The sequence below is a fragment of the Ictidomys tridecemlineatus genome, chromosome 5, assembly GCF_052094955.1.
Source record: "Ictidomys tridecemlineatus isolate mIctTri1 chromosome 5, mIctTri1.hap1, whole genome shotgun sequence".
NCBI lineage: Eukaryota > Metazoa > Chordata > Mammalia > Rodentia > Sciuridae > Ictidomys > Ictidomys tridecemlineatus.
In genome coordinates this window covers 60626555-60654082 of record NC_135481.1, presented here as the reverse complement: position 1 = coordinate 60654082, position 27528 = coordinate 60626555, and the positions used below count along the sequence as shown (strand labels likewise).

At 34.5% G+C, this 27528-nt stretch overlaps 1 protein-coding gene across 6 annotated transcripts in view; it reads right to left on the bottom strand.

Annotated features, from left to right (window-relative positions):
- Positions 1-27528, bottom strand: part of Fut8 (fucosyltransferase 8) — a 337229-nt gene that overhangs the window by 17577 nt on the left and 292124 nt on the right. For all 6 annotated transcript variants that reach the window (XM_040276268.2, XM_078050077.1, XM_040276269.2 and 3 more), the window contains 2 exons: positions 5087-5333; positions 3123-3299 (listed from right to left, as the gene is read on the bottom strand). In XM_040276268.2, coding sequence (XP_040132202.1) covers positions 3123-3299; positions 5087-5333 — 424 coding nt within the window. The remainder of the gene's footprint in view (positions 1-3122; positions 3300-5086; positions 5334-27528) is intronic.

Below are 27528 nucleotides of genomic sequence, written 5' to 3'. Positions count from 1 at the left end.
ATTTACACCAATTCATGTCCTTATACCTGTACTTTAGATAATAATGATCATTACATTCCACCATCATTAATTACCCCATGCCTCCTCCCTTCCCCTCCAACCCATCTGCCCTATCTAGAGTTCATCTATTCCTCCCATGCTCCCTCTTCCTATCTCACTATGAATCAGCCTCCTTATATCAAAGAAAACTTTCAGCATTTGGTTTTTTGGGATTGGCTAACTTCACTTAACATTATTTCTCTAACTCCATCCATTTACCTGTAAATGCCATGATTTCATTCTCATTTATTACTAAGTAATAGTTCAATGTGCCACATTTATTTTTATCCATTCATCTATTGAAGGGCACCTAGGTTGGCTCCACAGTTTAGCTATTGTGAATTGTGCTGCTATAAGCACTGATGTAGCTGTATCCCTGTAGTATGCTGTTTTTAAGTTATTTGAGTATAGACTGAGGAGAGGGACAGGTGGGCCAAATGGTGGCTCCATTCCCAATTTTCCAAGAAATCTCCATACTGCTTTCCATATTGGCTGCACAAATTTGCAGTCCCACCAGCAGTATATGAGTATATCTTCCCCCCACCCCCCGCATCCTCGCCAACACTTATTGTTGTTTGTATGCATAATAGCTGCCATTCTGACTGGAGTGAGATGAAATCTTACAGTGGTTTTGATTTGCACTTCTCTTTGCTAGTGATGATGAACATTTTTTCATGTTATTTGTTGACTGACTGTACATCATCTTCTGAGAAGTGTATATATGTTCCTATTGATGGAGCATCTACATTCATCAAACAAACTCTTCTCAAGTTCAAGAGTCAAATAGACCACAACACAATAATTTTGGGCGACTTTAATATACCTCTTTCATCATCAGATAGATCTTCCAAACAAAAGCTGAACACAGAAACTACAGAATTCAATAATGCAATCAATAACTTAGATTCAACTGACATATATAGAATATTCCAACCTTCAATGAGAGAATATACTTTCTTTGCACATGGATCCTTCTAATTTGTTTCTAACACATCTGAACATTAACTTGAAAAACAATTTGTATTGTGTTTAGTGCCCAAATGTGTATTTAATCTGTAAATCTTATATTAATCCATTCTTATACTTGGCTGATGAATTTCTTGGTCCTTTCTGTGTATACATAAGGACTTGGAGTATTACCTTATTCTGACTTTGCTTCTTTCCCCCTCCCATTTGTTACAGAAAAAAGGTACTAAGAAATATGTTAAATAGCCAAATGGTTCAAGTAATTCATTCTTTCATTGCTAATAAAATGTTTTTGAACTGATGAGATCAAAATAAACACAGTTCAGTTTGTACTAGGCACATACTAAGACAGGCCTTATGAATAAAGTATATATAATCTAGTGAGGAAGGCAGAAGTAAATAAGTGCTATGCACTATAACAGAAGAATGTGCAGAGAAAGGATATAACTCAGTCAAATAATCAGGGATGATTTCTGGAGGAGATGGTATTATAGCAAAAGATAGACCACAATTTTATTTTACCCTGTTCCCTACTTGTGTGTGTGTGTATTCTTATTCATTTTTCTTTTTTTCTTTTATTTGTTTTTTTAGTTATTCATGACAGCAGAATGTATTTTGACATATCATACATGCATAGAGTATAACTTCCCATTCTTGTGGTTGTATATGATGTGAGTTACACTAGTCATGTATTCATATATGAACATAGGAAAGTTATGCCCATTCATTCTACTGTCTTTCCCATTTTTTGGTATATAATTAATACAGCATTTATTTATGAATAGTAAATAATGTCCAATCCCCGGTTGACCCAGATCCTATGATAGGAAATTTCTAATCAGAATCAGTCTACTAGTTTTCATAAAACCCTATGTTAATCCTATATTATTATTATTGTTGTTGCTATTATTATTGGTACTAGGGAATAAACACAAGGGTACTTAACCATTGAGCCACATCCTCAGCCCTCTTATTATTGATTTTTAATTTTGAGTCAGGGTCTCCCTAAGTTGCTTACATCCTCGTTAAATTGTTAAGGCTGACTTTATACCCGTGATCCTCCTACTTTAGCTTCCTAAGTCACTCAGATTACAGGTATGTGTCACTGCTCCTGAATAATCCTATAGTATTATTAATAACAGTGATTTTTTCCTTCAATTGATTAGGAATTCCTTAAGAGGAGGGAGTACCTTGATTATCATGACATCCCTACACCTAGCACAGTGCCTAAAATATCAATACATAATAGAAGAATTTATTTATCCACTTAAAAAAATCATTCTTTGGTTCTTTACCTTTCTTTAGTGTAACTTTCAAATTTCAGAAATTTAAAACAACAAAGACTCTCTCTCTATATATATATACACATATATTCAGTTGCCTGTAATTGTTAGTGTAGATAATGAATAACAAGATCAAAGGGGCAAGTACCAGGTGTGTTTTATTACTAGCAATTCTATAAAATTGATAAATATTATGTTTATTTTTCCCCAAAATTCACATGTTTCAGTTTCTAATTGGTACTTAGCCTTTGGGAGGTAATGAGAGTAAGATGTGTTCAAGAGGCTGGGACCATCATGACAGGATCAACATCTAGATGGGCACTTGAGTGCCTGCTCTCTTTGGCACACACACAAAAAGAGATCAAGCGAGGACACAGTGAGATGGTGGCTGCCTACAAGCCAAGAGAGAATCTTCAGAATGAAAATCTACCTTACTGATCATAGACTTCTCGGCCTCCAGAACTATGAGAAATAAGTTTCTGTCATTTAAACCACTTAGTTTATGGGTATTTTATTATGGAAGCTTGAGCAAACTGATATAGATTTTAGTACCAAGAAGGGGGTGATTGTGTTTAATGGTGATAGTGATGACTGCTCGAAATGTGTAATCAACAGTCTATTTCATTTTGGATTTCTTATTTCAAGGCATCAGATGGCTAATAAAGTATGCTTTGATTAAATTAAGAGTTAAGCAAGTACACAGTCATTTGAATTTTAAAACCCCAATAATTAATAATAATATTAGAACAAGAATCACAAGTGATGGGAATTAAAGATTCTTCTCAAAAAAAAAGAGACAATGTTACTCTAGAACTCCTAGTTGGTCTAACTTACTTTGTTTTTGCCTCGTTTAATAAAGAAGGATCATCCGTGGCCAAATATACTCTTTTTTTATCCACTTGCATTCTGCGTGCGAGAAGCTGAAAATGTTCTTCAACATGCACCATGTACTCCTCAATGGGATGGAAGGCTGCTTCTGTTCCCACTTTGTCTGTGCGTCTGACATGGACTCTGGGGGAGAAATTCACATTCTGCTGATAATGTATCGATTCACTTGGTGTTTTTGGTGTACTCAATTTATATAATTTATAATGGCATTGTAACAATTTAAACTGCTTTTTCTTTATTTTCATAACTAGAAAAAACAAATATTAAAAAAAACTCTCACATGTTTTAATATATTTGCATGGTAAACAATATAAGAGAAATTAGAAAATAAGTAAAGTTTTTGAAGAATACTTTATTATAGAGAAAGTAGTTGGTATATCAGGAATAACTGAAAGATTTCAGAGTTATACTTCACATTAGGCAGCAACATACTCACCAGCTATCCAGGAAAAAACAAAACAAAAAAAACCAAAGAATTTAAATCTTAGGGTTTTTGAGACTAAAATGATGAAGAGTCACAGTTGTTATTACAGAATATTAAAGATAGTGCTTGTCACATTCTGAAGCCATTTTTTTCTTTTCTTCATTTAATCTTGTATTATAACTGCCAGTTTATAGAATTTAAAGTTGTCTAAGGAAAAAACAGACTACATGGTCTTTTCCTGTAGAAAGTGGCAGGAAAACTTTTTAAGGATTTTTAATATTTTAGTTTCATGGAGTCATTCTAGCCCTTTTGTTGTGTTTCTAATGTGTTTCTTTTCTGTTTTTCACTTATCAAATGTGAGCAGATACAGATCTCATCCATACCACTTATAAAAAGGCCTAAAACAGTAAAATTGGCTATACATATTTATATCAATCTGTACTGAATAATACACTGATTTCCATAGTCTTCTATCTTAGTGCTTCCAAAGTAATTTTAGTGGAAATAAGAATAACAATCATATTTTGTTTTCATAATTAAGGCTCCTTAAATCTGCCCTCTAGAGCCACCTATTGATAAATCACTATCCCCATGTAGAAGAAGAAAAATGGTAGATTTGTTTCCCTGAAGTTGCAGTCTTGGGCATGCCTCAGGCCAAGCCAAAGGCCAACTCTATTATGGGATGTGGAGATTTGTTTCACTGATGTTACTCTGCCATCTTTATGACTTTCCATTCTTTTCTTTGCATGCCAGGTTATAGTCCAGATGTGGATAGGATCACAGAAACATCTATTCTGTCATCTTTTCCTTCCCACATTCTTATTTATTATTATTATTATTATTTGTTCTAACTAGTTATACATGATAATAGAATGTACACATCATACATAAATGGAGTATAACTTCTTCTCATTGTTCTGGTTGTACATGATGTAGAATCACACTGGTCGTAAAGTTATATGTGCTCACAGGGTAATAGTTTCCAATTGATTCTACTATTCTTCCCTCAATGCTTCTCTTAGGAAATTGGAATTGTTCAGTGTACTCTATAGAGATGATGTTAATGATTCCACTGATTTTTAATAAAAAGTTTCATGAGATGAAACACTATCTAATAATATTATGATTTTACTACGTATCTTCTTTTATGCTAACATTTTGAATAGGGGTTAATAATTTCTCTATAAAAGCTAAAACATGAAGGAAGATGTGAAGTGGGAAATATGAAAATAAAAACAAAGAGATCTTTAATATTAAGAGTGGAAAAAAGAGAAGCATTATAAAGCACTACTAAGCAATTTTTACTAATGTTCTAAGTGAACAAAGGAAGAATATTCTCCCTGTGCCCTAACATGAACTGTGAAACCTGTTTTTGGTGGGGCAATGAAAACTAAACTCTGAATTGTAAAGGTCAAAGTAGAAGGTAAAAATATTATGTATCACTATTATATATCACTGTTTGAGGGAAAAAAAATCAGATTCTTACCCAATAACTGGATGTTTGAAGCCAAGCTTCTTGGTGGCCTCTTCTATTTCCTTTTCCAACCAAGGTTGTGGGCGGATCAAATATTTGACAAATTGAGACACCCACCACACTGCAGGATCACCATGGACTCTTAAGAGTCTATCTGCAAGGTCTTCTGGTACAGCCAAGGGTAAATAAGGAGGACGTGGATGAAGACTGTCTACAATGGGGAGCTCCACCACTTGAACAACTCTGTCCTTCACTTCACCTGACAGAATATCAAAACATATCATCACCACACTATATTCCTCATTTATCTACCCTACTACAATAACTCACATGGGGTACTTTCATTTTCATAGCAAAGCTCAAGAAGAATTATAGTTTTCAGTTATGAGGAGATTAAATAACTTACCTAAGGTCCCCTAACAAAAGGGACAGAGAGAAATTTCACACATAGGTTGGTCTGCTTCTTAAGTACATAACCTTTTCTGAAAATTTCTAGCATGCTATCATATTGTTACCTCAAACCCCAGGTAAGAATGGTATCAGCACTCTAAGTAAGATATCTGGTATTCTAGATATCAGAGAATGGACACAGCCAACTGTCAAAGTTCTGTTTTTCTGTTACAGTTATTTTTTAATTAGAGTTACTCAAAACTTCCAGCTTGTCATTATAGCAAATGGCTCTTGCATGACTTTCATGACAGAGCACTCTGGGAATATCTAAAGATTATAATGATAAACTAGTGTTAGCTTCAGTGTGGCCTTGGCCAGGGAGATTGCTGCCTAGGGCTTTACAATGTATTATGTCAATAGAAGAAGGGAGAAGGGTCCCCTTGTTTGTCTATAAAGTAGGGTCTCTGGAGGAATCCAGAGCTTTAGTGGCAAATAGAAGCTTTCAATTTAATGTTCAGATGTGTTAGAAATAAATTAGAAGGATCCATGCTGCTGAGAAGAAAGTATATTCATTCTCTCGTTGAAGGTTGGAATTATATATGTCAGTTAAGTCTACGTTATTGATTATATTATTGAGTTCAATAGTTTCTTTGTTCTGCTTTTGTTTGGAATATCTATCTAATGATGAAAGAGGTGTGTTAAAGTCACCCCAAATTATTGTACTGTGGTCTATTTGACTCTTGAACTTGAGAAGAGTTTGTTTGATGAATGTAGAATGTAGAGAAAAAAAATTAGATAATTTTAAGTCTTTATTTCTTGGCCAAAATACACCTATGACAATAAAAATCTGTGTTGCTTGTTTACCTGGATATTAATTTAAAGTTCAAACAGTTTGGATGCTAATTTTCATATACAATGATTACTCATAAATCTGTTTTCTATACATCATCACTTACAATAGTTTGAATCTGGAATGTTCCCCAAAGACCCATGTATTGAAGGCTCAGTCCCAATACATGCAATGTTCAGAGGTGATTTTTTTGGGGAAGTGATTGGATCACGAGGGTGCTAACCTTGTGAACAAATTAACCCCTTGATAGAGTCATGGCTGAATGGATTACTGGAGGTAATAGAAAGTTAGGAGGTAGGATCTAGAGGAAGAGTCCTTATGGGCATGCCCTTTGGGACTGTATCTTGTCTTCTGCTTCTCTTTCCTTTCCCTTTGTCTCTGTCTCTGTTTACTGGCTGCCATGAGATGAGCAGCAGCTTTCCTCCACCATGTGCTTCTATCACGATGTTTCTATCTTTTCTAGAAATTTTGACATAGCAAAACAAAGCTAATACATAACTGTTATTGCTGTTCTATCAAATTTATAAAGTAACGATAAGAATAAACCACAATGTTTTCAACATGGTGGCGGGTGCAGAGAGATCAAGTCTCTGACCTCTTCAGCTGTGCGGCCATAGGGAGTAAACAGTCTAAATGCTGTTTGCTCAGGATCACTAGGCAATGCTGAGCTGACGTGGATCTGGGGCGAACAGTCTGGGCCTCTCAGAACACACACTGAGCCCAGATCGGCGGAATTCAAGCTCCCGTTTGCCTGCTTCCCGCAGACAAACAGCTGTGACTCAGCACTAATCCATCCCGCTGAAACAACTGGTTGGCCCTTCTGATCCTACAAAGGTAAATGCCAACCGAGCCTTCATAGGCAGTGGCCACAGGATTAAAAAGGGGCTTGGGAGAGACAGTCAGGACCCACCCGACTTTTGCATTGGTTACCTGGCAAAGGGAAACGAACTGTTGCCATTTGCAAGAGATACCACCATGGCAGAGAACTGATGTCACCAGACTGCAGCGGAGGAGATAACTTCATTGAAACCAGCGGCTACAGTGACTTCTTCCCTTCCCTTCTAATACCTTTCCTCCCAAGCATCAAATAAATTTATAGAAGTAAACAGTAACTCAGCAGTCAAACAGAACAATAAGTAACATGAGCAGCATGAAAAAGCAAGGAAGAAAAGGAGTACAAACAATGCAGGACAGTCTAAATATTCAGGAGGACCTAGAGTCATCAGAAAAATGGTCATATAACGAACTCAAAAAATACCTTAGACAGATGGAATGGAACCTTAAAGAGGATATGAGATAGCAAATTCAAACAATGAAAGAACACATTGAAAACGAATTACATAAACAGATAAAAGAAGAAGTAAAGCATCTTTATCAGGAAATAGAGATTATAAAAAAATCAAACAATAATTCTAGAAATGAAGGAAACTATAAACCAAATTAAAAACTCAAATGAGAGTATCACTAACAGAGTGGAACAAGCAGAAGCCAGAACGTCAGATAATGAAGGCAAAATATATCATCTTGAAAAGAATCTAGCCAACTCAGAAAATATATCATCTTGAAAAGAGTCTAGACAACTCAGAAAGGCAGGTAAAAAATCACGAGAAAAACATCCAAGAGATATGGGATAACATAAAAAAACCAAACTTAAGAGTCATCGTGATAGAGGAAGGTATAGAGATTCAAACCAAGGGAATGAGTAACCTGCTGAATGAAATAATTACAGAAAACTTTCCAGAAATAAAAAAGGAAACGGATATACAAATTGTAGATGCATAAAGGACACCGAGCATACAAAATCACAGTAGACCAATGCCAAGACACATTGTTATGAAGATATCCAATATACAGAACAAAGAGAAAATATTAAAAGCTACAAGAGAAAGGAGGCAGATTACATTCAAGGGTAAACCAATAAGGTTGACAACGGATTTTTCATCACAGATGCTGAAAGCAAGAAGGTCCTGGAACAATGTATTTCAAACACTGAAAGACAATGGATGCCAACCAAGAATTCTGCATCCAGCAAAATTAAGCTTCAGGTATGACAACAAAATAAAAATCTTTCATGGTAAACAAAAGCTAAAAGAATACGCAGCCAGAAAACCAGCATTGCAAAGCATCTTGAGCAAAACACTACACGAGGAAGAAATGAAAAACAATAACCAAAACCATCAGTGGGAAGTGCCTAGGTAAAGATAGAGGGCGGGGGGGAAAGATAATCATGGAGAAACAAACTAAAATTTAAAAAAAGGATAAATAATCAAACATGGCTGGAAGACCATATAGCAATAGTAACTCTAAATGTTAATGGCTTAAACTCTCCAATAAAGCGACATAGGCTGGTATCATTGATTAAAAAAACAAATCCAACAATATGCTGCCTACAGGAGACACATCTGATTGGAAAAGACATACACAGGCTGAAAGTGAAAGGTTGGGAAAAAATATACCACGCACATGGTCCTCGTAAGCAAGCAGGGGTGGCCATCCTCATATCGAATAAAATTGACTTCAAGACTAAGTTAATCAAAAGGGATAAGGAAGGACATTATATACTGTTAAAAGGAACCATTCACCAACAAGACATAACAATTATCAATATTTATGCACCAAATAATGGTGATGCGACATTCATAAAACAAATTCTCAAGTTCAAGAATCAAATAGACCACAACACAATAATTATGGGTGACTTCAACACACCTCTCTCACTATTGGACAGATCCTACAAACAAAAGTTGAATAAAGAAACTATAGAACTCAATACCACAATCAATAACCTAGACTTAACTGACATATATAGAATATATCAACCATCATCAAGTGGATATACTTTTTTCTCAGCAGCACATGGATCCTTTTCAAAAATAGACCATATATTATGCCATAGGGCAACCCTCAGTAAATATAAAGGGGTGGAGATAATACCATGCATTTTATCTGATCATAATGGAATGAAACTGGAAATCAATGATAAAAGAAGGAAGGAAAAATCCTACATCACATGGAAAATGAACAATATGTTACTGAATGATCAATGGGTTACAGAAGACATAAAGGAGGAAATCAAAAAATTCTTAGAGATAAAAGAAAATACAGACACAACATATCGGAATCTACGGGACACAAGGAAAGCAGTTTTAAGAGGGAAATTCATCGCCTGGAGGTCATTCCTCAAAAAAAGAAAAAAACAACAAATAAATGAGCTCACACTTCATCTCAAAGACCTAGAAAAGGAAGAGCAAAACAACAGCAAATGTAGCAGAAGGCAAAAAATAATTAAAATCAGAGCAGAAATCAATGAAATTGAAACAAAAGAAACTATTGAAAAAATTAACAAAACTAAAAGTTGGTTCTTTGAAAAAATAAATACGATCGACAGACCTTTAGCCATGCTAACGAAAAGAAGAAGAGAGAGAACTCAAATTACTAACATACGGGATGAAAAAGGCAATATCACAACAGATGCTACAGAAATACAGAAGACAATTAGAAATTATTTTGAAAACCTATATTCCAATAAAAAAGAAGATAGTGAAGACATCGATAAATTCCTTAAGTCATATGATTTGCCCAGACTGAGTCAGGAGGATACACACAATTTGAACAGACCAATATTAGTGGATGAAATTGAAGAAGCAATCAAAAGACTACCAACCAAAAAAAGCCCAGGACCGATGGGTATACAGCGGATTTTACAAAACCTTTAAAGAAGAATTAATACCAATACTTTTCAAGTTATTTCAGGAAATATAAAAAAAAAAAAAAGCTCTTCCAAATTCATTGTATGAGGCCAACATTACCTTGATTCTGAAACCAGACAAAGACACCTCAAAGAAAGAAAACTACAGACCAATATCTCTGATGAACCTAGATACAAAAATCCTCAATGAAATTCTGGCAAATAGAATACAAAAACACATCAAAAAAATTGTGCACCATGATCAAGTAGGATTCATCCCTGGGATGCAAGGATGGTTCAATATACGGAAATCAATAAATGTTATTCACCACATCAATAGACTTAAAGATAAGAACCATATGATCATCTCGATAGATGCAGAAAAAGCATTCGACAAAGTACAGCATCCCTTTATGTTCAAAACTCTAGAAAAACTAGGGATAACAGGAACTTACCTCGACATTGTAAAAGCTATCTATGCTATGCCTCAGGCTAGTATCATTCTAATTGGAGAAAAATTGAAGGCATTCCCTCTAAAATCTGGAACAAGACAGGGATGCCCTCTATCACCACTTCTATTCAATATAGTTCTCGAAACACTGGCCAAGGCAATTAGACAGATGAAAGAAATTAAAGGCATAAAAATAGGAAAAGAAGAACTTAAATTATCACTATTTGCGGAAGACATGATTCTATACCTAGAAGACCCAAAAGGGTCTACAAAAAAACTACTAGAACTAATAAATGAATTCAGCAAAGTGGCAGGATATAAAATCAACATGCATAAATCAAAGGCATTTCTGTATATCAGCAACAAAACTTCTGAAACGGAAATGAGAAAAAACACTCCATTCACAATATCCTCAAAAAAAAAAAATAAAATACTGGGAATCAACCTAACAAAAGAGGTGAAAGATTTATACAATGAAAACTACAGAACTCTAAAGAGAGAAGTAGAAGAAGATCTTAGAAGATGGAAAAATATACCCTGTTCATGGATAGGCAGAACTAACATTATCAAAATGGCGATATTACCAAAAGTTCTCTATAGGTTTAATGCAATGCCAATCAAAATCCCAACGGCATTTCTTGTACAAATAGATAAAGCAATCATGAAATTCATATGGGAAAATAAAGACCCAGAATAGCAAAAGCATTTCTAAGCAGGAAGTGTGAATCAGGTGGTATAGTGATACCAGATTTCAAACTATATTACAGAGCAATAGTGACAAAAACAGTATGGTACTGGTACCAAAACAGGCGGGTGGACCAATGGTACAGAACAGAGGACACAGAGACTAATCCACAAAGTTACAACTATCTTATATTTGATAAAGGGGCTAAAAGCATGCAATGGAGAAAGGATAGCATCTTCAACAAATGGTGTTGGGAAAACTGGAAATCCATATGCAACAAAATGAATCTGAATCCCTTTCTCTCGCCATGCACAAAAGTTAACTCAAAATGGATCAAGGAGCTAGATATCAAAACAGATACTCTGCATCTGATAGAAGAAAAAGTTGGCTCTGATCTACATATTGTGGGGTCGGGCTCCAAATGCCTTAATAGGACACCCATAGCACAAGAGTTAGTAACAAGAATCAACAAATGGGACTTACTCAATCTAAAAAGTTTTTTTCTCAGCAAGAGAAACAATAAGAGAGGTAAATAGGGAGCCTACATCCTGGGAACACATTTTTACTCCTCACACTTCAGATAGAGCCCTAATATCCAGAGTATACAGAGAACTAAAAAAATTAAACAATAAGAAAACAAATAACCCAATCAACAAATGGGCCAAAGACCTGAACAGACACTTCTCAGAGGAAGATATACAATCAATCAACAAGTATATGAAAAAATGTTCACCATCTCTATCAGTCAGAGAAATGCAAATCAAAACCACCCTAAGATACCTTCTCACTCCAGTAAAATTGGCAGCCATTATGAAGTCAAACAACAACAAGTGCTGGCGAGGATGTGGAGAAAAGGGTACACTTGTACATTGCTGGTGGGACTGCAAATTGGTGCGACCAATTTGGAAAGCAGTATGGAGATTCCTTGGAAAGCTGGGAATGGAACCACCATTTGACCCAGCTATCCCCTTCTCGAACTATTCCCTAAAGACCTTAAAAGAGCGTACTATAGGGATATGCTACATTGATGTTCATAGCAGCACAATTCACAATAGCTAGACTGTGGAACCAATCTAGATGCCCTTCAATAGATGAATGGATAAAAAAAATGTGGCATTTATACATAATGGAGTATTACTCAGCACTAAAAAATGACAAAATCATGGAATTTGCAGGGAAATGGATGGCATTAGAGCAGATTATGCTATATGAAGCTAGCCAATCCCTAAAAAACAAATGCCAAAGGTTTTATCTTCTTTGATATAAGGAAAGCAACTAAGAACACAGCAGGGAGGAAGAGCATGAGAAGAAGATTAACATTAAACAGGGAAGAGAGGTGGGAGGGAAAGGGAGAGAGAAGGGAAATTGCATGGAAATGGAAGGAGACCCTCATTGTTATACAAAATTACATATAAAAGGAAGTGAGGGGAAAGGGGGAAAAAACAAGGTAGAGAAATGAATTACAGTAGATGGGGTAGAGAGAGAAGATGGGAGGGGAAGGGAGGGGAGGGGGGAAAGTAGAGGATATGAAGGGCAGCAGAATACAACAGACACTAGTATGGCAGTATGTAAAAATGTGGATGTGTAACCGATGTGATTCTGTATACGGGGTAAAAATGGGAGTTCATAACCCACTTGAATCAAATGTATGAAATATGATATGTCAAGAACTATGTAATGTTTTGAACAACCAACAATAAAAATTTTTAAAAAATGTTATTTCTTTTATTTTGGGTCAATTCTCCTGAACAATTCTCAAGAAGCTAGCTATAATTTGGTCCAGGAATAGATTAATTGCCAAAATATATTTTCTGAAAAATATGACAGTCTCTCATTTCAGTGAATATTTTACTCCCCCTAAATTGCATTCATGGTGTTTATCACAGGCAATAAAACAATGAGCAGCTTTTATCTTTTCCAAATATTCAACAAATGATCAAATAGAAGAGTAGGGATTTCTGGCTATTTGAAAAGTTCTGAATGCTACTGTGACTTGACCCAAACTGTTCTGTCCTAAAACAGAGTTAACTGTTGGTTGCCTAAATCAATAATACTCTGCTCACATGACAGCAAAGGATTCTTAAGTTTAATTTACACTTAAAAAGACTTTCAGACTTCTGGAATTTACATTTTAAGAGAATGTTGCCAAATCTGACTTATTTAATTCTTAGAGAACTATCAAAGACTTGATAAAGAAGGCAAAAGTAAAGGAAGATAGAAACTAAAATCTAAGTAGCTATGATGAAATCTCTGGTGGTATTTTCTGATCTTACTTGGATATAAAAGATGGGCATTAAAAAGCCCCAGAAATATATGAGGTCTGTTTCTTGGTATTTCAACAATGACCACATAAATATTAATATCCTTATTTAATGAGAGAGATCTGTTCTCATTTAAAATATAGAAGGTACACTATTAGAAAGCAAACCTCTGGGCTACTTTCTTTTTGTTTTTCCCCCACTACAGGTGATAAAGATCTGCTCATGAACCTAAATGAACAACCTGGGTTAGAATTCACCTGCCATATGAATTCTTTCACTGCTCTATTTAATCAACAACTCAAAAGACTATTATTACTGCTAGTCTAAAGCCTTCAACCAATTGAGTGAAAAGTTCTAAATTGAATCATGAAAGAGTGCAGTGTTAGCAACATTCTTAATATGCAAAACAGTCAATAGTACTTAGGTTCTGCCTTCATCTATAACTTTAAGAATTAGCATATCACTCTCTGAGACTGGGCAGCTTTCTTGTGAGGTGCTTGCTGGTTTTACCATCAACAGAAATGCCTTGCAAAGGTAACTAGACTCATGGTTCACTGACTTCAATGATACTCGGACAGACTTAACTCTGGATTGAGGACTAAAAGAATAGTAATGGAAAATATGTAAAAATATTTTAGTGAGTTATATGGTTTAGGATAAAGCAGGCTGGATAGTATCAAAAGAAAAGAGGTTTGTCTGGGCTCCCTGTGGTCATTTTCCAACCTCCCTTTCTCATATTCCCTTATAAAAAAGCACAGTTTCACTCTCTTATTCCCTTCACTGTAAGTCATATTTCCTAAAAGAAACAGCCAGGGGGAAAGACTCTTAAAGATAACAGACTTTTATTCCTTAAGAATTTCTGAAAAAGGCAACAAAGTAAGCAAGGTATGCCATCAGTGTCTCACAGCTTAGAGCTGTCAGGTAGCATGCTGGATTCCCCTTTGCTTTTGGGGAATTTTATAGCTGCCTCTATGATTAACATAGTTGGAGAGTTAGGAATGAGAATTTTCGTGTTGGGTTTGAATATTTATAATTTTTAATTTAAGGATATTGTAATTTTTCTGCTAAGTTTATCACCTAATTATGTTAAATCAGGAAAGTCTAATTTGGGTTTCCTGGTTGTAGGATAAAGATCAATACTAACATAATAATTATAACTAGAAAATATGGCTATACCATGAGAGAAGAAAATGAAGCACAGAGTTATGCTGAAGAAGAAAAAATTAAAAAAAAAAACAGGTAAGAATTTCATGGCATATGAAAGAAGACAACTTAATTAGCATAGCATGGTACTTCAGTGCTATACAATTGCTGATAAAATAGACAAACATCTTAGCCTACAAAACAGGGACTGTAATAGCAACTTTCCCTAGTATTGTAACCTACAGCAACCTACAAAGTACTAGCAACATCTATCATCACTCTCTAAATCTTGCTGCCTCCTCAGACTGCAGAATGCATGTTTTTCTCCCAGCTGCCTGTTTCCACTGTGAACAAAAGAAGTTGGGATGTGAGACATGGCCTTATGTGCAAAGTCACAGCTGCTATTACTGATCTGGCATAAGTTGCCTCACTCTCCCTTTCTTCTGGGTTATGTGACATCTCTAGAAAGACAGCTGATACTTTACAATTTTCTGGTGGTGTAACTGAGCCAAATACTCTAAAGGTGTTACTTAAAAAATGACTGATTTACCCTTTCTGGTTTAACTAGGCAAGAGCAGGGGATATTCTTAATTGAAAGAATGAATTTAATGAATAATGGAGAAAAAGAACTATGAAGCAAAAGGCATAGAACCTTAACTAACAGAGCATGGAAAGGGGAGGAAGGAAGAAGATGTATGCAACAAACAGGGCAAGGAGATATCTGATATGGTGAGAATTAACTTTTGGCTTGTTATAGCCTTAAGAAGACAATACATTGTAATTAGATTTGACACTTTATACTATGCTGCTTTTGAAATTTCTCATTGAGGCTTGAAAACAGGGATACCATCACCATAACCTTTTTAAGAACCTGGGTTAGAATTTGCAAAAGAAGGCTTCTGTCACTGCATTGCCAATAAGGTTTTTGCTATTTTTCATTCTATGCGATATGCTTAGTTATCTATCAATAGGACACAAAGTATTACCTGATAGGACCTATCTTCATCTCAAGTTATTAAGATTATGGCAGGGACAAGGATTCAGAGTCTATTCTTTCCATATGCTTTACTCCTCAATGATCAAATTCTTCTTTGTTGCCTCAGCAACTACCACTATCCCATGCACATAAAAAGCACAAAATAAATGCTTAATTGAAAGAATGAATTTAATAATATAAAGCACTATACTTAATAGAGAGCTCACAGACTGCTGTAGGAAATAATCACTTAGCTGGATAGTAAGTGAGGCTACCATCCACTGTCACAATCTCAATGTTAAGGTAAATGTTGAGGTTTGTGAAAATATGATATCATATTTTACCATTTTTAATAAGCAAAACAGTCAATAGTACTTAGGTTCTGCCTTTATCTATAACTTTACCAGTTTGTAAGATAATAGTCTGAGAGGTCAAATATCTAGAAAAGGGTATATAAACACTTATTAACCTACTTGGACACCTCTATTCATCTCATGGCTTGCATATTACTTTGGAAACACATAGGCCTTAGATCAAACATTTCATTAATACATTCTACCTAAATAGTACATGACATGAAAAGAGATATTATTCTTTCTTTTGTTAGTTTTGTCATTATTTCACTGTACACTTTCCAGTGAGTTGAATACAATTTCCTAGACAGAAAAATTATCTTTGAGAGTGATAAACACAGGGAAAATATGTTTTAGTTATTAAACAATATTAGATGTTATGGCTAATTTTTACCTAAAGAACAGGGCCAGAAGAAATTATGCTAGGCATATATTACTGCTAGAACAATATCTTTCTCCCATTCAGAGTTTTATATGTTTCACATTGTATATTATCTTGAAGTAGATAATGAAAATCATTTAAGACTCTCTCTGAATATTTCTATGTATCAGAACAGAAATGTAGAAATAAATTAAACATTTAAAACTAATTTATTTTCATATTTCTTTTGATTGCTATTTGTGATCATTACTATCATTATAATAAAACATACTGTATTTCTTTTAGTTCTAGAGAATTTTCATATATTAACTCAATTTATAATCAACAGAATTCTGTTCTTAACAATGTTTGCCCTTAAGGGAAACTACAGGCTTTGAAAAAAAATGCCGCAGTCTGGCTGGGCACAATTCAGGAGCCACTTGTCAAAAAAAACGAACTTTATTTTTAGAACAACACACCACACCACACAGCTCTTCAGGAAAACCCTCAGAGCCCAACTGCCACCACCGGCTTCCCACAAGCTTCTCCACCTCCCCCACTCCTTCTGCTCTTGAGGCCGATTGGCTGGGTCGTGTGGGCGGAGCCAAAAAAAGTCCCCCAATGAGCAGCTCCATGGTCTGAAAGGGCGGGGAAACAGCCCAATGAGCATAACCACAGAGGAGCCAATCAGTTGGCAGCTAGAAGTTTGCTGGGGCTGCTGTGAGCCAATCATCAGCTGGCAGCTGGAAGTTTGCTGGGGCCCCTTAGGCTGTGGCTCTCAACACTACGGCTTAACCTATTGGGGTTTTTACCAAAGCCTAACCAATCTGAGGGAAAGGAAATATCCAATTTAGACTCACTAAAAGACTAAAAACTAATCACAGTAACATGAAATACTCCCCTTCCCACTACATCATACCATTACACCAATAGGACTGATGGATAATGACAAGGAATTACAGCTACAAGAATTGCCTATTTAAGGAGTCTCCAAGAAAGTCTATATACAACAAGGAAGACAAAAACAAGGTCATTAGAGGAGATATTAGCATCCGAGTCCACAGCTACTGTGAATAGTAAACGTAGCTCGACTACTAGCCAGATAAATATAAAACCTCACACTAAAAGCTTATCCACTTCAGATAGTTTTTTTTTTCCAGATACATGATATCTGGCTTTCTACAAAAAATTAAAAGACATGCTAAAAGGTAAAAAATACAGGCTGGAGACACAAAGAAACTATCAGAACCAAACTCAGATATGGCAGAGATTTTGGAATGATCAGTTTGGGAATTCAAAATACAAGAATAATTAATATGCTAAGAACTTTAATGGAAAAAGTGGGCTGAAATGAAGAATGCCTTTAATGGCCTAATCAATAGGTTACACATTACCAAGTATAGAATTAAAGATGTTACAATATAAATTTACAAAACTGAATAAAAAAGGAAAAAAGAAATGAAAAGGATAGAATATCCACCAACTGCAGAACAATTACAAAAGGTGAATATCCATGTAATACAAATAACAGAGGAGAAGAGAGAAAGGAATATTTGAAATAAGAATGCCTGAGAATTTTCCAAAATTGATGACAAACACCAAACTATAAATATGAGGCTCAGATAACACCAAGCAGGATCAATTAAAAACAAACAAACTACACCTATGAATATCACATTCAAACTGCAGAACATTAAAGAAAAATATCTTAAAATAAGCTGGGATGGGGTTTAGAAAACCTTACATATAGATGAACAAGGATAAAATTATATCAACTTTCTCTTCAGAAATCATGCAATGAAGAAAAGATTAAAGTTTTAAAAGAATAAAACCATTCATCTAGAATTCTGTATTCAGTGAATTATCCTTCAAAAGTAGAGGTGTAAAAAATTTCTCAGAAAAAAAATGAGGGAATTTGTTGCCAGCTTCAGGAAAAAGGAAAAAAAATTCAAACATGTTTAAAAAATAAATAAGTGATATATTTTCTTTTTCATGTTATTAATTTATCTAACAAATATTAACAGCACAGTATATTTGGTGATCATAGCTTACTGAAAAGTGAAATGAATGACAATACTAAAACAGATGAGAAAGAATTGGGAATACTCTGATATAAACCCCAGCACTAACCATGAAGGGATATTTAGTATTAGTTAATAATGACCTTGTAAATATATACTGCAAACTCTGGAGCAACCACTGGAAAAAGAAGTTACAATTGACATGGTAAGAAAGAAATCATTTTGAAAGGATAGTGCAGAAAAACAAAGGAAGAGTAAAAGAGCAACAAAGTAAAAAAATAGAAACAGTCACAAATATGAAATATATTAATGCATCTGTATGGATTCAGCTGACATGATTATAGCCATCTTGAGTCATAACCACCATGACTATCCCTGAGTAACTGTTTTTCCTGTATAGTTTACTGGCATACTATATATGGACAATAGAATGGTATGTGGAGATTTTACAGGACTCTGGTGCTAGGAATGTGCCTCTTTTTCATATTGGCTTGAGATAAACCAGGTACATTCCAACCAACCTAAATGAAGTCACTTTTTTCTTGACCAAAATAATATATCTACTTCTGACTCATATACCAGGGATCCAGCTAGTCTTGCCATGCCTAGGACCATGCTTTTGGTCAGTAAGTTCCCAATAAATTGCACTTTGTATACTCCTGGATCTCTCTGCCTCTTTTTTCAATCTCACAGTACCTTGGACTAGTTCTCATATACTGGGATCAGGTTGTTCTGGAAGATCAGCTATATCAATAATTACCTTAAATCCAAACAGACTAAATAATAAATTACAATACATCAATTAAAAAAGTTAAAATATACCAATTAAAAAGCTTCCAAGGGCTGGGGTTGTGGCTCAGTGGTAGATCGGTCACTTAGCACGTACAAGACCCAGGGTTCAGCACCACATAAAAATAAATAAAAGTATTGTGTCAACTACAACTAAAAAAATACTTAAACAAACAAACTTCCAGAGTGGAATAAAAAACAAGATCCAACTACATGTTGTCTACAAGAAGCCACTTCAAATATGAAGACATATAGAGGTAAAAATAAAGGGATAGAGAAAATATATTATGCTAATTCCAGTCAAAAGAAGCTTGGAGTACCACTATGAGTTTCAGACAAAGTAGATTTCAGAGAAATAAAGAGGGGAATTATATATTGAGATAAAGGGTTAGTCATCCAAAAAGAAACAACTTACATGTCCTTAATATGTATGAGCCTAACAACAACATGATAAGATATATATTATATATTAACCAAAGTAATACATCTTTAACTAGGCTAACTAAGAAGAAGGGAGAAGACATAAATTACTAATCCTAGAGATAAAAGATCACAAGAATTAGATGTACAGGAATATTATAGAAAATTCTATGCCCACATATTTAATTAACTTATATGAATTACACCAGTTCTCAGAACCAACCTGTCAAAGGTGTTTTATTACATATAAGAAAAAATTAATAATCTAAATAGGCCTACACTGACTAAATAAATAAAATAATAATATCCAAGAATAGAAAGTTCCACTCTGAATCAATTTCACTGATGAATTATACCAAACAATACCAGTTCTATACAATCTATTCCAGGAGGAGTACTTCCCAGCTTACTCTATGAGGTCAGCATTACCGGATACCAAATCCATACAGACATTACAAGAAACACACCAACTGTTCCCTTTAATACAGATGCAAAATCCTTAATAAAATATTAGCAAATCAAATTCTTTTAAAAGAATTAAACAGCATAAGAAAGTAGGATTTTTTTTCTAGGTATTCAAGGCTGGTTCACATTTAAAATGAATTAATACAATTAATCATGTCAACAGGTTAAGAATGAAAAACAATATGATAATGCAGTATGTCAATCAGCTTTTCATTGCTGTGACCAAAATACCTGACAAGAACAACATAAAGGAGTTTACTTTGGGCTAATAGTTTCAGAGGTTCAATCCATGATCGTCTGACTCCACTGCTCTGGGTCTGAGGTAAGAGAATCATGTAGAAAGGAAAGTTACTCTGCTCAATGCAGCCAGGAAGAAGTGTGGGGAGGAGCTAGGGGCATGGTCTAAGGACATACTCACAGTGACCTACTTCCTCCAGGCATGTCCTACCTGCCTACAGTTACCACTCAGTAGTCCATTCAAATTATTAATCCACCAAATGGATTAATCCATAGGTTAGGTTACAGCTCTCATAATTCAGCCATTTCACCTCTAAATATTCCTGTATTGCCTAACATGAGCTTTTAGGAAGTGACCTAATATCCAAACTATAATAGGAATGCAGGAAAAGTATTTCATAAAACACAACACCTATTGATGATTTAAAAAAAAAAACTCTCTGCAGGGGTGTTTCCATAATTTAATAAAGAACACATACAAACAACCTACAGAATGGTGAGAAACTTGATACTTTCCCTCTAGGATTGAGGACAAGAAAGGATGTCCTTTTTAACATTCCTATGCAACACTGAAGTGAAAGTCAATGCAAAAAGATACAAAAAGGAAGTAAGAGGTTTCTAGTTTGGGAAGGGAGACATAAAACTATTTTTGTTCACAGATGACATGTCCACCTATGTAGAAAATCACTAGTACTGATAAAAATACTGGTACTAATAAGTAATAATATTATGGTTATAGGCTACAACATTCACATACAAAAATAAAATGCTTTATAAACTACCCATGAGCAATTGGAATTTGAATTATAAGCATTCCACCACTGACATTAGCATGGAGAAAGAGACAGAGAGGGGGAAAGAGTGGAGAAAGGAAGAAAAGTGAGATATACATGTAAATACAACTGTACATATTTTATTAGACTTGAAATTTTGAAGAAAGAAATGAAAATATCAAAATGATTGGAGAGAATTGGTATTTGTTTTTCTTTAAAGGTCTTGTAGAACTTGGCTGTGTATCCATCTGGTCCTGGGCTCTTCTTGGTTGGTAGGCTTCTGATGGTATCTTCTATTTCATCGCTTGGAATTGATCTGTTTAAATTGTGTATATCATCCTGATTCAATTTGGGCAAATCATATGACTCTAAAAACTTGTCGATGCCTTCAATATTTTCTATTTTAAAAGTTTTCAAAATAATTTCTAATTATCTTCTGTATTTCTGTAGTGTGATATTTCCTTTTTATCACATATGTTAGTAATTTGAGCTCTCTCTCACCTTCTCTTTGTTAATATGGCTAAGGGTCTGTCAATTTTATTTATTTTTTCAAAGAACCAACTTTTTGTTTTGTCAATATTTTAAATTGTTTCTTTTGTTTCAATTTCATTGATTTCAGCTCTGATTTTAATTATTTCCTATCTTCTACTGATTTTAGTGTAGATTTATTCTTCTTTTTTCTAGGGCTTTGAAATGTAATGGTAAGTCATTTATTTGTTGACTTTTTCTTCTTTTAAGGAATGAACTCCATGCAATGAACTTTTCTCTTAGAACTGCCTTGATAGTGTCCCAGAGATTTCAATATGTTGTATTTGTGTTCTCTAAAAATTTTTTTATTTCCTCCTTGATGTCTTCTGCAACCCATTGTTCATTCAGTAGCATATTATTTAGTCTCCAGGTGTTGGAGTAGCTTTTATTTCTTATTTTTTCAGTAATTTCTAATTTCATTCCATTATAATCTGATAAGACTTCTATAGTGCAAGAATTAATATCAAGAATAATAAATGGGATGGATTCAAATTAAAAAGCTTCTACTGAGCAAAAGAAACAATCAGTGAGGTGGATAGAGAGCCTATATTAATGAGGAACAAATTCTTACCACATGTACATCAGATAGAGCACTAATTTCTAGAATATATAAAGAACTCAAAAAGCTAAACACTAAAAAAAACAAATAACCCAATCAGTAATGGGCCAAGGAACCAAACAGACATTTCTCAGAAGATATACAATCAATCAACAAATATATTAAAAAAATGTTCAACATCTCTAGCAATTAGAGAAGTACAAATCAAAACTACTCTAAGATTTCATCTCACTCTAGTCAGAATGGCAGCTATAATGAATACAAACAATAATAAGTGTTGGTGAGGATGTGGGGGAAAAAGGTAGACTCATACATTGCTGGTGGGACTGCAAATTGTTGTAGCCAATATGGAAAGCACTATGGAGAATCCTTGGAAAACTGGGAATGAAACCACCATTTGACCCAGCTATCCCACTCCTTGGTCTATACCCAAAGGACTTAAAAACAGCATACTACAGGGACACAGCCACATCAATGTTTGTAGCTGCACAATTCACAAAAGCTAAACTGTGGAACCAACCTACATGCCCTTCAGTAGATTAATAGATTAAGAAAATGTAGTATATATACAAAATAGAATATTATTCAACATTAAAAGAGAATAAAATCATGGCATTTGCAGATAAATGGATGGAGCTGGAGAAGATAATGCTAAGTGAAATTTGCAAATCTCTCCAAAAATCAAATGATGGATGACTTCTCTGATATAAGGATACTGATTCATAATATGCTGTGGGGGTGGGTGGGTGAGGGGGGGAGGATTAAATGAACTCTAGATAGGGCAAAGGGGAAAAGGGGAGAAAGGAAAAGGGAGAGGACATAGGATAATGATGACCATCATATTCCAGCATCTTTTCTACCCCTAAGTACCATGTATGAAGATAAGCAGGATATAACTGTACTTTGTATACAACTGGAGATATGAAAAATTGTGCTCTATATGTGCAATATGAATTATGATGCATTCTGTGTTGTCATATATAACAAATTAAAATAAAAAAGGAAACTTAGAAAAAAGAATAAAAAATAAATAAATGGAGAGATAATCCAAGTTGGTAGATGGAAGCACCATCTTCCCAACTTTATATATAGATTCACTATTGTCCCAGTTGAAATTTCAGCAAGTTTCTTTGTAGATATCAACAAATGGATTTTAAAATTTACATGGAAAGGCAAAACACTCAGAAGAGGTAACATACCATTGGAGAAGAACAAAGTAAGATTAGTGGTACTATTTGACTTCAAGATTTAACAGTTGATCCTCTATCTGCAAATTCAACCAACCTTGGATGGGATATTTAAAAAACCAAAATATGAAAATAGCATCTATACTAATCATGTACAGACTTTTTTCCCTTGTCATTATTCCTTAAATAATATAGTATAACAACTATTCACATAAAATTTACATTGTATTAGATATTATCAATAATCTCAAAATGATTTAAAGAATACAGAAAGCTGTATTCAGTTTACATGAAAACATTATGCCAGTTTGTATAAGAGGTTACAACATCTTTGGATTTTGGTATTCTGGTGCATCTGTATCCTGGAACCAATACTCTGTGGATACCATGTGATGACTGTACTATAAAGTTACAGTAATAAAGACAGGGTGGTACTGGCAAATAAACAACAAATAAATCAATGTAAAAGAAGAGTCCATAAACAGACCCACACAAATATAGTCAACTGTGACAAAGGAGCAAAGGCAATCCAGAGGAGGAGTCTTTTCAACAAATGAAGAAAAGAAAAATCTGTTGGATGTCTACATGCAAAAGAAAAAAAAAGACATTGATTTTATACCTTTCACAAAGCTTAACATAGATCACAGAACTGAATGTAAAGCAAAAAACTATAACTTTTCTACAAGATAATACTGGTCAAAATCTAGATGACTTTGCATTTGGCAATTAATTTGTTTTCTTTTTTTTTTTTTTTTTGGTATTGGGATTGAATCTAGTGACTTGTGCATGCTAGGTAAGCATTCTACCATGGAGCTATACCCCCAGCCCCTTGGCAATGAGTTTTTAGATACAACACCCTCAGCCCCTTAGCAATGAGTTTTTAGATACAATCCACAAAATAAAAAAATTAAGAAGTTAGACGTCATTAAAATTAAAAACTTTTTGCTCTGTGAAGGACAGTTTTTAAGAAAATGAAATAAAAATCCACAAGTAGAAAATAATTTCAAAACTAATATCTGCTAAAGAACTAATATCTAAAATATAAAAAAAGAATTATTAAAATTCCATCTACAGCTAAAAAAACCTCATTAATTTAAAAACAACTCAATTATAATATGAGCAGATATCTGAACAGACACTTCTTTAAAAAAAAATACCGTGGTATATAAGCATATGAAATGATGTTCAACACTATATTTAATGAATAAATTATAAATTAAAACAGGATACTACTACATGTACCTATTAGGATGGAAAAACTCTAAAATCATGACAACACCAAATGCTGAGGAGGATGTAGAACAACAGAAAGTCTTTTTCATTGCTAGTGGGAATGCAAAGTTATGCAGTCACTATTATGGAATGTATATTTAAGTCTCTGTCTCTGCCCCTAAATTCAAAGGTTGAAGTCTTAACCCCCAATGTGATGGTATGAGGATGTAAGGCCTTTGGGAGGTAATTAGGCTTAGATAAGGTCATGAGGGTAGGGTCTCCATGATAAGATTACTGTTCTTATGACAAAAGGAAGACTCAGCAGAGTTTCCTTTCTCCAAAAATGTGAGTATATAGTGAGAAAGTAAAAAAGTGACTGCAAGTCATGAAAAGGGAAGTCACCAAGAACAGAATCTGCTAACATCTTAGTCTTGGATTTTCCAGCCTCCAAAACTGACTCAATTTATGGTAATTTGTTATAGTAATTTGAACAGCTACTTTGGAAGAAAGTTCGGCAGTTTCTGACCAAGCTGAGAGTAGTCTTAGTATATGATCCAGCAATCTCATTCCTAAGAGCTTCCCCAAATAAGTTGAAAATTATGCTTACACAAAAACCTGCACCAATTATGTATTCATAATTAATAAAATTGAAGCAACCAAACTGTTATTCAATAAACTATGATACATCCATACAATACAATTCAGCAATAAAAGGAAATGAACTGTAAAGTCACAAAAAGACATTCAGAATTGGAGGGAGGAGGAGGAGGACGAAGAGGAAGGGGAAAAAAAAGAGAAAGAAGAAGCAGTGGCAGCAGTATCTGCCAGGCAGAAAAAAACCATATAATGTTTGATTATAAACTATATGACCATACTATGTTTGATTCCAGAAAAAGCAAAACTGCAGAGACAGAAAGGATGGTAGTTACCAGGGGTTAAGGAGAGGGTGACAGAGAGGGATGAACAAGTGGAACACAAAGGATGTTGGGGGCAGTGAAACACCCCTGTATGATTATATGATAGGATTGGCAAAAGCCAGAGAACTATAAAACAGAAACAATGAACCTTAACACAAATGGACTTTAGTTAAAAATGCATCAATAATAGTTCATCAATTTAAACAAATGTACCACAGCAATACTAATAACAGGAAAAACTGGGTCATGCCAAGTTCACAGGGTGTGTTGCTGTTAGTGGTTGTTATGGTTTAAATATGAAGTGCTGTCCAAAAAGCTCACAGGTTGAGACAATGTGAGAAAGTTTAGAGGTGAAATGATTGGGTGAATCCACTGAGGGGATTAACTGGGTGGTAACTGTAGGTAGGTAAGGTGTGGCTGGGGGAGGTGGTGGGGGTACTTTGGGGTACCCATTCTCTCTCTCTCTCTCTCTCCTGAGATTTTTTTTTCCTCTTTACCTTTCTGCCATAATATTCAGCCTCATCATGGGCCCACAGCAATGGAGCCAGCCATCTATGGACTGAGACCTCAGAAAGTGTGAGCCCCAAATAAATTTTTCCTCCTCTAAAATTATTCTTGTCGGGTCTTTTGGTCACAGCAACAAAGAGGCTGACTAAAACAGTGGCAGTGGTAGTTCTGTAGGTGTGTGTGTGAACCGTACTTTCTGTTCAACTTTTCTGTGTGCCTAAAACTGCTCTAAGAAATAGTCTATTAATTTTTTAAAATGCCTTTAAAATGACCAAAAGACTACACACACACACACACACACACACACACACACACACACATCTATTTAAGTAGTATTTTTATCTTTTATTTTTTAAGCACTTTCTGGTTTTTTTGAGCAATAGAATTCATTGAGTTATATTTTAAATATTTATGTAAAAATAATCAGGCTAAAAGAATGAATATATGTATTTAGCATTACCAGAACTACAATATAATCTGGATGACATTAAATCTAGGAAAGTCTCATCTCTAATAGTGTTGTCTAGTCAACATAATCTTTAACCTTTCTGTATGTGTTCAATATTAACCAAAACAATGCTATCTTCTCTTGGGGTTCTTTTCTGAAGAGAGAATAAATGAGGAAAACTCATTGAAGATTAAAAATTAAGAAAAGAATGATGTTCTAATAATTGCTAAGTATTATTAACTCATTTTGTCTCATCAAAATGAGTGTGGAACATGTGTATAAACTTAATATAGTAACATGGAAGGGCCAAACTTAACACATATTAGAAATACAATTGGACTAAAAATGCTCAAAGGCATTTTTAGTCCAATTGTAAGGCTATATGGAAAGACATCTTAAAATTACTGAAGTGCATGTCATAGATTACCTGGGAAGAAACTTGTTCTATCTGAATGAACTTCATTTCTCTTTCAATGTAGACGTTTTCAAGTTTATAACTAAGAATTTGTCTTCTAGTCAATATTGACATAAAGTCTATAATTTGATAAAAGTGGAAATACTGTTTTATCAAAATCATCTTTTATGACAAACAGATAACACAAAATTAATCTTTGCTAGCAGACAGACTTTTTAAGGCTTAACAGAATTCAAACCAATAATAGAGCCTCTCTCCCTACTCATATTTAATGGTGTTTTCAGTTATTTAATAAAAACTAAGCACTGTTCAGAGTGTTCTTAGCAAAAAATAAAATCAACTCTTAAAATTAAAAGCAATTCTTTATTGATGATGGCTTTGATGTAGTAAGGCCTCAAATACATTAATAGGCCTCAACCACTGACTTAAGCTCACTGACTTAAGCTCACTTGGAGTGATAGTTCCATTATAATAATGTCTGCTTTCTTTCATCCCAGAATTATAGGGCAGAGAGATTTGTTTCATACTGAATTTATTATTTTAAAAAATAGATTCTACCATATATGTTTTCATTGAAAATGAAATAAAAGGAAATAGATAAAGGGGGGAAAAAAGAACTGGTGTCACAGGTTAGATTTGAGACTGCATAAGTGAGCTTTTTGTTAGGGGATGATAAGAATGCATTTAAAATTTTAATTGAAGAATGCCAGGCACCAGAGGCAAACAGCATGCAATTGCTTAACATGTTAAATAAAGCCAGCTGTCAAAAAAGGGCAAGTTTGCTGGGAGTTATAGCTGTTTACCATGATGCAAACAAA